At 37.6% G+C, this 13527-nt stretch overlaps 1 protein-coding gene across 2 annotated transcripts in view; it reads right to left on the minus strand.

Annotated features, from left to right (window-relative positions):
• Positions 1 to 3037, minus strand: part of LOC113064066 (serine/threonine-protein phosphatase 2B catalytic subunit alpha isoform-like) — a 60229-nt gene extending 57192 nt beyond the window's left edge. For both annotated transcript variants that reach the window (XM_026234594.1, XM_026234593.1), the window contains exon 1: positions 2628 to 3037. In XM_026234594.1, the coding sequence (XP_026090379.1) occupies positions 2628 to 2682 (55 nt within the window). In that variant the 5' untranslated portion in view covers positions 2683 to 3037. The remainder of the gene's footprint in view (positions 1 to 2627) is intronic.
• Between the last annotated feature and the right edge of the window lie 10490 nt (positions 3038 to 13527).

Here is a 13527-nt window from a genome sequence, read left to right on the forward strand (position 1 = left end):
AGGGGTCTGGGTTTGTTTGGGGCGTTCGAAAATGGTAGACAATGCAATTATAGACAGGGTAATATGAACAGTATAAAGCAATCACTGCATGTCAATTTGAAATGTTGCAAATTATAAAAAATTAATACAACCACAGAGTAGCCACAACATTCAGATTCTGCAATAAGACAGACGCGAACGAAGCATCGTGACATTCTTAGTCTGTCGGAACATTTCACAGCTGCAAATCTGTAAATGTTTTTCTGCCTTCATAGCAGGATCATTAAGACAGATTTATAAGCAAGCTGGAAAGGAGTATGAGAATGTTAACAGTGTGGCTACAATATAATGATTTAGCATACAAAGAGTGATGCTTAGTACAGCTCCCATGAGACGAGGCGATAAACAAGCATATCAAAACACTAAATGGAAAGCGCCATAAAATCCATTATGCCAGCACAGAAATGACAGGCCTAACTCTAGTTGCACTTAGTAAATGAGACTCTGCAAATGACACACCATGCAGTGTTTTATGAAATCCTGCTTTGCTGCTGTGGGGATTCTATATGGAGACAAATTCTTTGTTTGTCTCCGGCGTTTGGAGCTGCACACTGCTAAATATGAATGCTTAGCTAACCTCATCACTGGAATTGTAGATGAGGTTATTTATTGATTCAGTTTGTTTATGATAAAATCCCTCAATTATACATGGGGGGGGGGGTGGCAGAGGTAGTTCAGAGAATGCCATTACGACTAAAACAGCCATATCTAAAGTTAAAGTACCTCTATAAAGGAGTCGGTGCGTTGGAGGGGGGGTCACTACTGTGATTCATTACGTGTGCCTATGACTAATGCAACCTTAACTTTTAGAGGGGTCAGATGACTTATATCAAAGCCTGAATTATAATGGGCCTTATCATAAGATCCTGCATTCAAAGGCAGATAATGTTCTGCCAAAAAAATGCCCACATCAACAAACCGGGACTGAAACGATCTTCAGGTTGGTATGTGCGATTATGCACAAGATTTATGCTGTACATCAGCCTAACATCTGCTTTTTGTGAGAATCAAATGGGATTTAAACAGTAAATGATGACAGAATTTTTAGGCGGACTATGTATTTGTTACAAAGAGTGTTTTAAATGCTAATACTATTTATCGAATCAACACAGTAGAAAACACATTTAAATGTGGCCACATTAGCATGCAAATCGAGATATCCTGGAAATTGTTTTCCCGGAAAAGTTCACAAGCCCACTGATTTTTGCAATTCAAATCAATCAGCTAGGCTGAAGTGTTAATTTGTGTAAAAACAAGAAAAGTATTAACATTGGGCGTTCACTGTTTTGAAGGGGTTGGAATACATACATGTATATAGTCTGCGATTCAAACACATATATTCAAGAATATATCTGTTAGTAATATCACAAATTATATAATACCTCCATCTCTGGACCAAAAAGACAAAAGTGTCAGACGTGAGAGGAGAAGGGAGGAATCATGAAAGTGCAAATGTGATCCATTAGTTGTCATAGAGGGTCGGAAATGCATCAATGAAAGCCAACAGCACAATAAACTGAAATAATTAAAAATAAATGATGTCTATATTTAAATGCTGAAGCTTTTTCCTGTTTGTTACTGTCAAGATTAAAGGTAAACTAAGTAGATTGTTGTTTACATGTATCTGATCTCATTCATCCAAATGATACTAGTGTTTTAGACTTACTGACACCCTTTGGCCTGGATGCATTACATTTTATCACTAAATACTGACAGTAGCAAAGCTGTTTTTTTTTTTTTTCTCCAGGTTTCTCTAAATTTCTCGTTTATTGGCTTGAGTTGTGGTTTCGGTTTTTCCCTTTCATTCATCTCGGTGGGTCGCACACCTGATGATCCACACCGAAGCTCCGTTTTTATATAATGTCAGTTGTTGTTAGAATTTGCATTTATGCTTTGTAAAGCATCCTGGCTAAAGTATTATTGTAACAGGGTCTGATGGCAGTGGCCTTGGAAGTGGAGACCACACAAAACATCTCGAGACTGTGTATATATATTATGTTAATACTATATTTCACAAGGAAAGTGCCATTCACGTTAAACCTTTTTAGTAAAGAAATGACCTATAGCACCTTTCATTAAACACATAAGACCCAGATGCTTGTATTTCGTCTAGGTGGTCACTGCTTTTATGTTCCTATGAATACATGTGAATATTAATGTGCGCTACGTGACCAGTAAATGTGCGAAAAGCAATCGGACGCAACGGGGGCGCGACAGTCTCCAGCTCGATTTACCTGCAGATCGAGGCTTTCCTCCAGAAAGCACACCGCTAAATATGAACTGAAAACCTTTCTGCTTCATTGTCTCTGAAGAATATATGAAATGCTGCGTGATGCCACCTAAATCCTGCTGCATCACCGCCTCCACTGGATCTGGTTTATTTAACACATCTCTCCTGCCCCTGACTCAATTAACATCAATCCATCAACTATCTCTTTTCTCAACACCATTCTGTCTAAACATTATCCGAAACACATTAATAAAAGCAATCGATCTTAATTAGCTGTGGCAAGATTTTAACCATTAGAACATTAAATAACGGCAGGGCATTCACTGGTCCCAAATTAAAGATGCGGGGCTACACTTACATTTCACTATCCGATCGGTGGAGTTCAAGACCATGTCAGCGTTAGACATCTTCATGGGCAGTGGATGTCTCCAGGCGAATGTGTTTCTCCCTCCTCGCAGAAGAAGCGCTTTATGCTCGGCGTGTTTTCGCGGTGGCGAGATGCGGTTGGTGCAGTGGCATCACTCGGATGCTGCTGCTGCCTAGAGAGGGTGGAGGAGGACGAGGCTGCTGCTGCCGCTGCTGAGACTGAGACTGTCGTGAGGGGGAGGATGGAGCTGATGGGGTGGAGGCGGTGGAGAGAAAGGAGAGATCCTTCCAGCGCGTTGCACCACCCCGACATGGCGAAGCGGGGAACTCCCACGCACCCGTGTGTAGGGGCTGCGTGATGCTGCCATCAGGTGGAGGTGAAGGGCTTTCCCGGGAACGCGCAGCTCGCGCTTTGCCATGACTGATAATCATGTTGAAATGCCACTCAGGTCTGTTAAGAATGTGTCTCGCATGTGGCATCGTCGCCATACAACTTTGTAAGGGGAACGGTGAATTTTATTTGTTAAATAAGTTTATGTGCTCCTTTAAATGAGAGTTATGGATAATGGCTTCCAAAACAGATTTTGGAATTAGCCAAAAACTCAATAAAAATACATTTTAACATATACAGATTGTTTCAAAATATGGCTGTAGTAAATTTGGTTTTGCAATCTTTAAACAAAAGTTATTATGAATGCAAAACAATTGTTTTAACCAATTACTTCAACAGGTCGCCTTGAACAAGTAGATTACTCCAAAATTTTCTGTAATTTAATTACAGTTACAGGCTATAAAATAATTCTAGATAAAACATAGTGGATTTAACATTTCTAATGTCAAAATGTCTCATGTTAAAATGTGTGTTTTTAATATAACCTTCTCCCTTTAAATACTTCAGTTCAAGAATAATTTATTCAAATGCATATTATTCATTTGAAATAATTAAAGGCAGAATGAATTTGAAATAATTACAAGCAGTTTCATTTTGTTCAAACTGCTGAAGGTTAATATGGGATTAAATCAGAATCAGAATCAGAATCAGAATGAGCTTTATTGCCAGGTATGTTTACACATACGAGGAATTTGTTTTCGTGACAGAAGCTCCGCAGTACAACAGAATGACAGCGACAGAACATAAAACACATAATAAAATAATAAAAAATACAAATATGTAGACAGTGAATGACAATATACAAATGACAATTGTAGGCAGGTATATTACAAAGTGAAGTTATGTATGTACATATATATTGTGTGAAAAATTTAAGTGTATACTAAGTATGTGTGTTAGATAAATAAAGTGTGTGTGTATATAAATATAAAGTGTAGTGTGTTCGCCATTATTGTCAGCTGTTCATAAGATGGATTGCCTGAGGGAAGAAACTGGTCCTGTGTCTGGTTGTTCTAGTGCTCAGTGCTCTGTAGCGTCGACCAGATGGCAACAGTTCAAAGAGGGAGTGTGCTGGATGTGAGGGGTCCAAAGTGATTTTGACAGCCCTTTTTCTCACTCTGGATAAGTACAGTTCTTGAATAGATGGGAGAGTTGAACCGATGATTCGCTCAGCAGTCCGGACTACCCTCTGTAGTCTTCTGAGGTCAGATTTAGAAGCTGAGCTGAACCAGACAGTTACTGAAGTGCAGAGGATGGATTCAATGATGGTGGAGTAGAACTGTTTCAGCAGCTCCTGTGGCAGGTTAAACTTCCTCAGCTGGCGGAGAAAGTACAACCTCTGCTGGGCCTTTTTTACGATGGAAGAAAGATTGCTAAAGAAATATTTCTTTAGCAATCAGAAATGCAATAGAATTAGAGTGATTCATTCTTAATCAAATTAGACTGTTGATGTAATTATTCAATTAATTAATTAATTGCTATTTCAGAAAAACTATACTTATTATATGAGTAACCATAGTAACCAGAGTATCATCTATAATAAAATATAATTTATTACAGTTATTGGTACCTCACATTAAATTGTGATAACTGGTGATAATTGTATAAAAAGTCAATAAACTAAATCACAACTTTTGTAATAGTAAAACATTAAACAGCTAAGGCTAATGGTGACGTGAGAATGTGACCGTTAGTAGCATTTATTCTGTTATGTTAAATATAATATTTATATTTTATCTTCCTACAATTGATTTGAAGAAACCCAAATTCTCAAATGGACACCTAATCTAATATAACAGTAAAATGCCATTAGCTTTATTTTATAGTGTGGTGTTAAAAGGTAGATTTATAGTTACCTTATCTATTCTTTTTTCACATCTAAAATCTACATGTCCCCAGGGAGACACTGAGCAAGAGCTGAACCAACCATGTGCAACAGGCAGTCAACTGACACTAACGCTGCTTTTTCTTGCTGGTAAAAAACACAGATGCTGGGAACTCCTTGGTTCAGAGGGCTGAACTGTTTTTGCATTACTACAGTTTTGCAATACCTTATTCTTCCCATAAGGGTCAGGGCAGGCTAAAGTAATGCAAGCACAAACAGCACATTCAGCAGTGCAGTAATATTGTTACCTCATTCAAGTCGATGTATAAACACTGTATTGCTGTTCGAAAAAATACTTTTGCGTTTAAAGGTCCCATTTTTCGTGCTTTTCTGAAGCTTTGATTGTGTTAACAGTGTGTAATATAACATGTGTTCATGTTTCGCGTGTAAAAAAACAGTATTTTTCACACAATTCACATCTGTGTACCGCTGTTTTCACTCTCATAAAAACCAGGCGGCAAGGAAGTCGACCGGAAGTTGAAGCCATCTTGTAGCAGAACTTCACTTGCGTTAGCATCCCATTGACCTCCCATTCATTTTGGCGTCACTTTGACAGCGAATAACTTTACATCTGAGGCATTTAAAGACTCCGTTTGTCCATTATTTATTTCTAAAGATAAACGACAATGTATAGTGAAAGTGAAAGTGAAGTGACATTCAGCCAAGTATGGTGACCCATACTCAGAATTTGTGCTCTGCATTTAACCCATCCGAAATGCACACACACAGAGCAGTGAACACACACACACACACACACACTGTGAGCACACACCCGGAGCAGTGGGCAGCCATTTATGCTGCGGCGCCCGGGGAGCAGTTGGGGGTTTGATGCCTTGCTCAAGGGCACCTAAGTCGTGGTATTGAAGGTGGAGAGAGAGCTGTTCATGCACTCCCCCCACCCACAATTCCGTCCGGCCCGAAACTAGAACTCACAACCCTTCAATTGGGAGTCCAACCCTCTAACCACGACTTCCCTATAAAGGGTTCCATTACCTTCTATGTTACATTATGGCCCCGTAGAAACAGTTTTTGTAAAAATAGGCTAACGATTGCATCATAACCACTCGACTCTCTGTCGCATTACCATACTGACAGGAGGAGAAGCTCGCAGGCAATTAACTTAATATGGAGTACTGGCGTTACATTTTAAAATACTATACAAAATAATGAATCAGAATACTTCTGCTCACTCACACCAAAGAACTCCGCGCTCAAGCTCGCCGTCTCTGCAAGATTAACGATGGCAGTTTGCACGCACAGCCACTTAGAAGATTTACATCTGTCAGACAGGTTGCTGATGTCATCAAGCCTAGTTTGAGTCTGCGCGTCAGAAACGGAAGTGCTAAAAATAGCTAAAAACGGGCTTCACTTGTCTCAATTGAGTTCCAATGGGGTCGCTGTGTCCATTTCTTTTATGATAAAAATGGGCTGATGACTTCCTTGTTCTTTAAAGCCCCTCCTCCAGAAATACGTAGCGAGTTCTGATTGGGCCAGAGGTTCCTGTGTTGTGATTCCACACCAGCTGAGCGCACGATGCCCTCCTGGAAACGCGATTGGGCTAGTTTTGGACTAGTTTTGAGAAGCAAGTGGGCAGGATTGGTTTTGAAAACCTGGCAATCCTGATCTGAACCATAGACAGTAAAAGAACGCACATGCTGGAGATTTACTTATAATCACAGGAGCGTTTTTACTGACGAGATGCGCATGAAAATCACATTCGAATTTTTTGCACAGCCCTAACATCTAGTTAACAAAGCTAAACAGTGTTGCCCTTTGTGTAGTAAGTTACAGAAACTGTTAAACGCACCAACTTAAATAATAAAATACACTTACCGGTTGTGGTCCATAAACAACGCCTTCTCCAGACAAAGAGGGAACTGCTCCATCTTTCAAGAATGATCTTTGTGCGAATCCAGCATTAAACTGATTGAGATTGAGGAAGTTGTCCTCAGCAAGATGTCCCCAGCAAAATGTGCTGCATATAGTTTTACATGTGGATTATAATTTTCGGGAACCAAGTTATCCATAAATTGTAACCATTAATCTCCAAGTACAGCGTCCCTGGGAAGCCCAAACAAAGATGATTGGACTCAGAGATGAAAATAACAGCGTTTCGACGACATGTCGACAAACACAAACACAACTCTTCTCCGTCTGAGCACAACAAGACCACAACCCCTTTTTTGTGTATTCATGTGGGCGGAGGTTAGTCAAAAAACTGTTTTAGTGACGTCATTACTGAAGGAACTAGAAGGATGTAGTCCAAACGGGTCGTTTTTTGTAGGCAAATTCTGTTAAATAAAAAATCTCGCTTGGCATTGAACTTTGAGCTTTAAAATTTTACAGATATTATTTATACTCTAACAACAACATTACACACAAACTAAAGTTTAAAACATGGGATCACGAGGAAGGGGACCTTTAAGTACAGATTCAAACAATGATTAGAAATTAGTCTTTTTCAATATGTGCTCCAAGCTATCAAACATTGAAAGGAACAGAAATACCAAACAGCTGTTATTTGGCAGCTTTTAGTAAAAAAAAAAAAAATAATACTTAATCCGAAAATTAAATTGTTTCCTCATCATTCAAATGTAAACCTGCATTCTGATGGTTATGAGACAAGCAGGTAAAAATGCCATTTAATGTCACTGAGGGACCAAGTTTGAATGTACACATGCAATACACACTTCAAAGGTTTTGGGTCTGTAAGATTTGTTAATGTTTTTGAAAAATGTATCTTATGTCTCAATAAGACTGCATTTATGTTTTGACATATTATTACAACTTTAAATAACTTTTAGTTTAATATTATTATGATGTAATTCGTTTATTATGCATGGCAAAGCAGAATTTTCAGCAGCCATTACCATACGATCCATCGCACATCATTTTAAATTAGTTTAAATGTCAAAAACAGATGTACTGCTTAATATTCTCTGTGGAAACCGTGTTCGATTTTTGTTTCATAGACTCTTTGATGAATGGAGAAGGTTTTTTTTTTTAAACAGCAATGCCTTGTAACATTGTAAAAGTATTTTCTGTCATTTTTGATCAATTTAATCCATCCTTGCGGATAAAAGTATTGATTTCTTTTCTTTTTTTATTGTAGTGTGTAAAGTATAATTTTCAGGTTGCTCCTCACATTAAGCTATTATGTTATCGTATATCATTTATTTTTCTTTCTCTTTTTTTCTGCATGGAAAAGACGAATTCTTCAAAATATTCCCTTTTGTGTTAAGAAGAATTTAATACAACTTTGTCATAATTTACTGACCCTTTAAGGTGCACTAAGCAACTCTGATAAGAATATGTTACTTATGTTACTACACAACAATCATCAGATCTAAATCACTTATAGATTTGTGACTCATTCACAAGAGTAACAGACAAAAACACTTTACCTTTAACTCATTCTGTTAAGTCTGCAATGCAGCCAGGTGACCACTAGATGGTGATGTTTCATTGTAGGTTTTTTCTCATACACATTCATTTCTAAATGACTTGAGAACGCCAGATTCCTTCTTTGCTACATCACTATGCATCTGTTCATTGTTTCATAGTCATTTGTGTGGCTGACACTCTTAACATCCGCAGTTGGGATGATGGTTCGTGTTTAGGAATCCCTGACGAAAGCCCAAATTTGTACATTTTACCTTATCGGATCTGTCTCATCAGCATCTCCCATGAAAACCTCAATATTTGGCCACACCTGTTCATCTGATGACAATCCTATCATTTGGCTCTTGAGTGTTTCCTCCTCTAATTCACAGATGAATCTCTGTGCGGGAGGGTTCAGTTGGAGTTGTGAAGTCTCTCACTCTCAGTACTACTGGGTTAAATGCAGAGAGATAGTACAGGTTTTTTTGTGTCACGCTGTCAGGCTCGGCTTTTCACAGACAACCGTATGCTCTTGAACGCAGAGGGAAAGTCAAAGTACTGCATGTCCCATAATCTGACACGTTGGATGAGGGGAAATGGGCTAGATACAGGCCAGAAGAAACAAGAGATGCGTAAATAAAAAAAACAAAAACCTTGAAAACCAACCCATGAATTGACGCATTAGCAAAAACAGAACATCCAGAGTGATGGGGATCTTGTGTTGAGGCGGCGGTGGGAGGTGAGCATTTCAAGGAGTGCTGGGCTGAGCCTCGGGGCAGAGAGGAGAGAGCGGCACTTCTGTGTTTGCTTGGAAATCTCACACAGCTCGCAACATTCCTGAGCGCCTGCGAAACCGGACATCTTTCTCTACTCGCTCTCTGGCATTTCTTTTTTTTCCTTTTTTTTTTTCCGGGCTGTCTTCTGGGGCACTCCTGCGGTGCTAGTCATGCAGCTGGAGTGGGAAGAAGTAGGCAGAGTAAAACTAATACCCCCTCTCCCTCTCTCTCTCTCTCTCTCTCTCTCTCTCTCTTTCTGGAAAGTGTCTCTGCCTCATCTCACGCAGTGCAAACGCAACAAAGATCTGAGTGTGGCGATAGCCCCGGGGCAAGCGCGCCCACCACGGCCTCTCCTGTGTCACACATTGCTGCTCCCTACCAGAGCAGTCTTTCTCTTTCAGGCAATGTTCAGCCAAACAGGCAGTTCAGCTTAGTATTTTCTACTTTGCCATTACTTTTAGGACACACATTTTAAAAAAAAGTATTTCTGTTAAGTTCTGCTGAACACAAAAGATATAATAAAGAATGTGGGTAGCTAAACCGTTTCTTGTACCCATTGACTTTCATAGTTATTTTATTTATGTACTACGGAAGTGAATGGCTACCAGTAACTGTCTTGTCTGCCACATTCATCAAAATATAAGTTTCTGTTCCTCATTGCTTTATATTGTATTTATTTATTTATTTTTCACACTATGGAAGTCAATGACTACCAACAACTGTTTGGTTAATTTTCCTATGGTTGCTTTTCTTAAATAAGACATCCTAAATGACGTATGCAGCCTTCAAATGCGAAATGAGATGCAGCTAACGTTAATTTACTAACATTTCATAATACATTATTAAAATAAACTGTTAATATTATTTAATGGACCTATAAGCACTATCTAATGGACTTTATTGTAGAATGTTACAGATTCAGTTGTTTTTGTACACATTATCTGTTCAGGGTCCTAAGATTCTGGCAAGGGGGTGTTAAATAGCCTACTGCACATTCAGTACACAAATGAAAATGTATCACTTGTACTGATGTCATAAGGTTACTATTATGTATTTAAAAGCAGTTTTAAGGCATTTTGTCAGTTTGTGCAGCAAAAACGTTCTGTTACTTATTAGTGTTTTAAATTTCTACTTATAAGAAGTATATTCAAAATATTCATACTTAATGAAAATGAAGTAAAGTGGATTTCTGGGAAAATTGTCCTGTTAAGTGAGACTTACAAGAATTTCAGATTATATATTGATTGATGATGCCTCGTGCTGTATCAGTTATCAGAATTCTGTGAAATTCCTTGCTTTCAGAGAACAGAGCCCTGGTGCAAAGATCATCACTTTACAACTACTGTACGTGCAAGTCAGCACTACATTAATATTCTTCAAACATTCAATTTTCACTTTTGTTCTGGCTACAGATTTCTGGAATTATTTCAGCTTAAACCACTTAAAACACTTTCATATAGTAAATAGTATTTTTTTTTTTTTACAGGATTTACAAGTAGAAATGTGAAGCTTGTAATTATATAATATAAGTATAATAATAATATAATAATAATAATATAAGTGTTTTTGTGACCTTTTCTGTTATTATTACTTCTTCTGTTATTAATTAGTGCATTATTTGAGCATTTTAACTTGTTTAAATGATCTTTTTAATGGGATTTAGTGTTTATGGTGTTGCGTTGCATAATGTCATAAAATGTTAAATAACTTTAAACAGAAAAATTTGTGATTTGTTTTAATTTTAAAATCATGTTAACATGCATTTTGCATAGGTCTGTGTCTTGTGACTGTGCTATTAAAAGAGTATTTTTGCTTTTACAAAAAACTGGCCCCATCTACTTGTTTGACAAGGGTCATACTGTAATAAAATATTTTTGCTTTATTATTTATTTAATCAAAATATCAATAAATATGTCAAGGGATCTTAACCTGTACTGAACTTGAAATATTCCTTTAAAAGAATTAAAACAATAAATAAGAGATTTACATTTATAAATGAACTTACATTGATAGATTGTTGAACATTTAAAATCCAACCAACAGCAATGATGTTATTACAGCATACTGAATTCTGATTGGTCCTCTTCTAACATGCATAAGCAGACAGAATTCGGCCTTTGCTGGAGTTTGATTGACAGGTGAGCTAACCAATCATAATGCCAACATACAAACCAGACAGGGGAGTAGATTAGTAGATTAATTTCAGTGGACTTGAACCTGAAAAATTGTTTAAACTACATACCTTTTCAACATTCATTCATGTTTATTTTGTGCAGTAACTGGTAGTAAAGAGGAAGAGATAATCAGCTCACATGCAGGTTAAATTGTGGTGCTACAGTGATCTGTGGTGACACAATATACATTGTACGCGCTACATAGTGAACGTCATGTCAATAATAAGATTATAACTGATGTAAACTCAATGGGTAGAAAATACCCATAATGCACTGTTAGGGTTGCGTGGAATGATTTCCTGAGTCGTGCCTGAAGACCATGCCTGCAGCTGAATCATTCATTCATAAAAACTGCTTGTCCAGTACAGTGTAATATCATAGATAAACTTTCAAATAAAAATGTATTATTAAATAGTTGAATTAAGGTTTATACATGCTAGTTTCCATGACTACTAGAGTTGCTGGTTTGCTAAGTTTCAAATGGTAAGTAAACAGTGAGTACAAACTATACAGAAGTGGCAGCCCTTCCAGCGAATTCAGTTTCCACATTCACTCATTTGGTTAATTAATGCACTCCTTCAACGGAACAATATTAGTGGACTAATTTAGGCAATAGTGAATGATGGTGTAGGGTGCGATTTCAAACACAGCCATGGCCAACTATGGTCGCAAGTTCCATCATCACCAATGTAGTTCAAATGAACATTTGCAAAAAGCATTACAAACTTAAATGGTTGGAACTACAGCTCTCTAACTGTGGTTAGAAGCATAGTATCTTCTTAGAAAGACACACAGACTTAAATTCTGCTCTTGGGCACAGTAAGTCCTCAATAAGCGCCAGTTTTGAAGAATTTGCATGTGCATTGTGCATAAATGCGTAAGGGACCCCCGGAGTATGAAGTAAGAAAAAACCCATAGATATGCATAAGTAGATGCCACATTCGAATGCTCCAGACATGTCGACACATCCGCCATCTTGGAACGGTCAAGGTGTCGCCACTCACAATAAAAATCATTGAGTTTCAAGATGCCCCAGCTTCGTCTTGTTGTGTTGTATTAGTTTAGCTAAATCATCTGTTTAAGTCTGTTGCAGATATAGATATTCATACATACATATCTAGGGTTTCAGACATACAAGCAGCTTGCTCTTGTGTGTTCACAGACTTGCTTCGACCATTCCAATATGGTGGACGACTTACGTATAGCGGCTCATGGAGACAGATGCTAACAGGGCATCACCTATACATATCTATGGTAAAAACCAATGTGTTTCAAAGATGTTTGGGAAACAGTCATGACTAGCTGGTTGGTTTCTACAACAATGCCTCCTTCTATGATGGTTAAGCAGCGAGATAAACAGTTGTACAGGAAATGTTGTATGATCCTGTGCAGTTGCAGACTTTGCACAGCTATGCATCATTTCTGGATCCCAGGGTCGATCTATATCAGTTTCATCCAATGTCAGTTTCTTATCCTCACAATTCTTGAGAAAACGCTGAGGTCAAGCTTGGAATGCTATGAAGTCTCAGGGTCACTCATGCAATCAATCTAGAATTGTCTGGGTTTGAACACTTTCTGATTTTGGATGGGGTCAGTTCAGTTTTGAGTCCCTATTATAGTCAGGGTTAGCTGAAACGAATAATGGAGAAAAGTATGTTTTCTTTCTTTCAGGTGTCATGATTTTATCAGCTTGTTGCCACTATCATTCTGTTACCTTAATTACATCAGCTTGAATAGTAATTCAATCACTTGTTGGATTCACTCTTTTCTGGAGTTGCCCCATAACTACTCTTTTACTCTTTTCTGGATCCCGACACTCACAAATATTATTATTATTATTTATTTTATTTTATTTTTTAAAAATAAATTAATACTTTTTTTCCAGCAAGGATGCATTCAATTGATCAAAAGTGACAGTACATTTATGATGTTACAAAAGGTTTCCACAAAAAATAATAAACTGTTCTTAAAGGGATATTTCACCCAAAAAAGATTTTATTTTTTTCATCATTTACTCACCCTCATGTTGTTCCAAACCTGTTTGAGTCTCTTTATATGTTGAACATAGTAGAAGATATATTGAAGATTACTGGTAATCAAACAGTTGTTTGATGACCCACCCACATGAGGGTGAGTAAATGATGAAATAATTTTCCTTTTGGGGTGAACTATGCCTTTAAAATGGATATTTATAAGAAAAAGAGAATACACTCTTAAAAATTAAGGTGCTTAAAAGGTTTTTCACAGCGATGCCAGAGAATTTTTGGTTCCACAAAAGACCATTT

This window comes from Carassius auratus, chromosome 46 (genome assembly GCF_003368295.1).
Source record: "Carassius auratus strain Wakin chromosome 46, ASM336829v1, whole genome shotgun sequence".
NCBI lineage: Eukaryota > Metazoa > Chordata > Actinopteri > Cypriniformes > Cyprinidae > Carassius > Carassius auratus.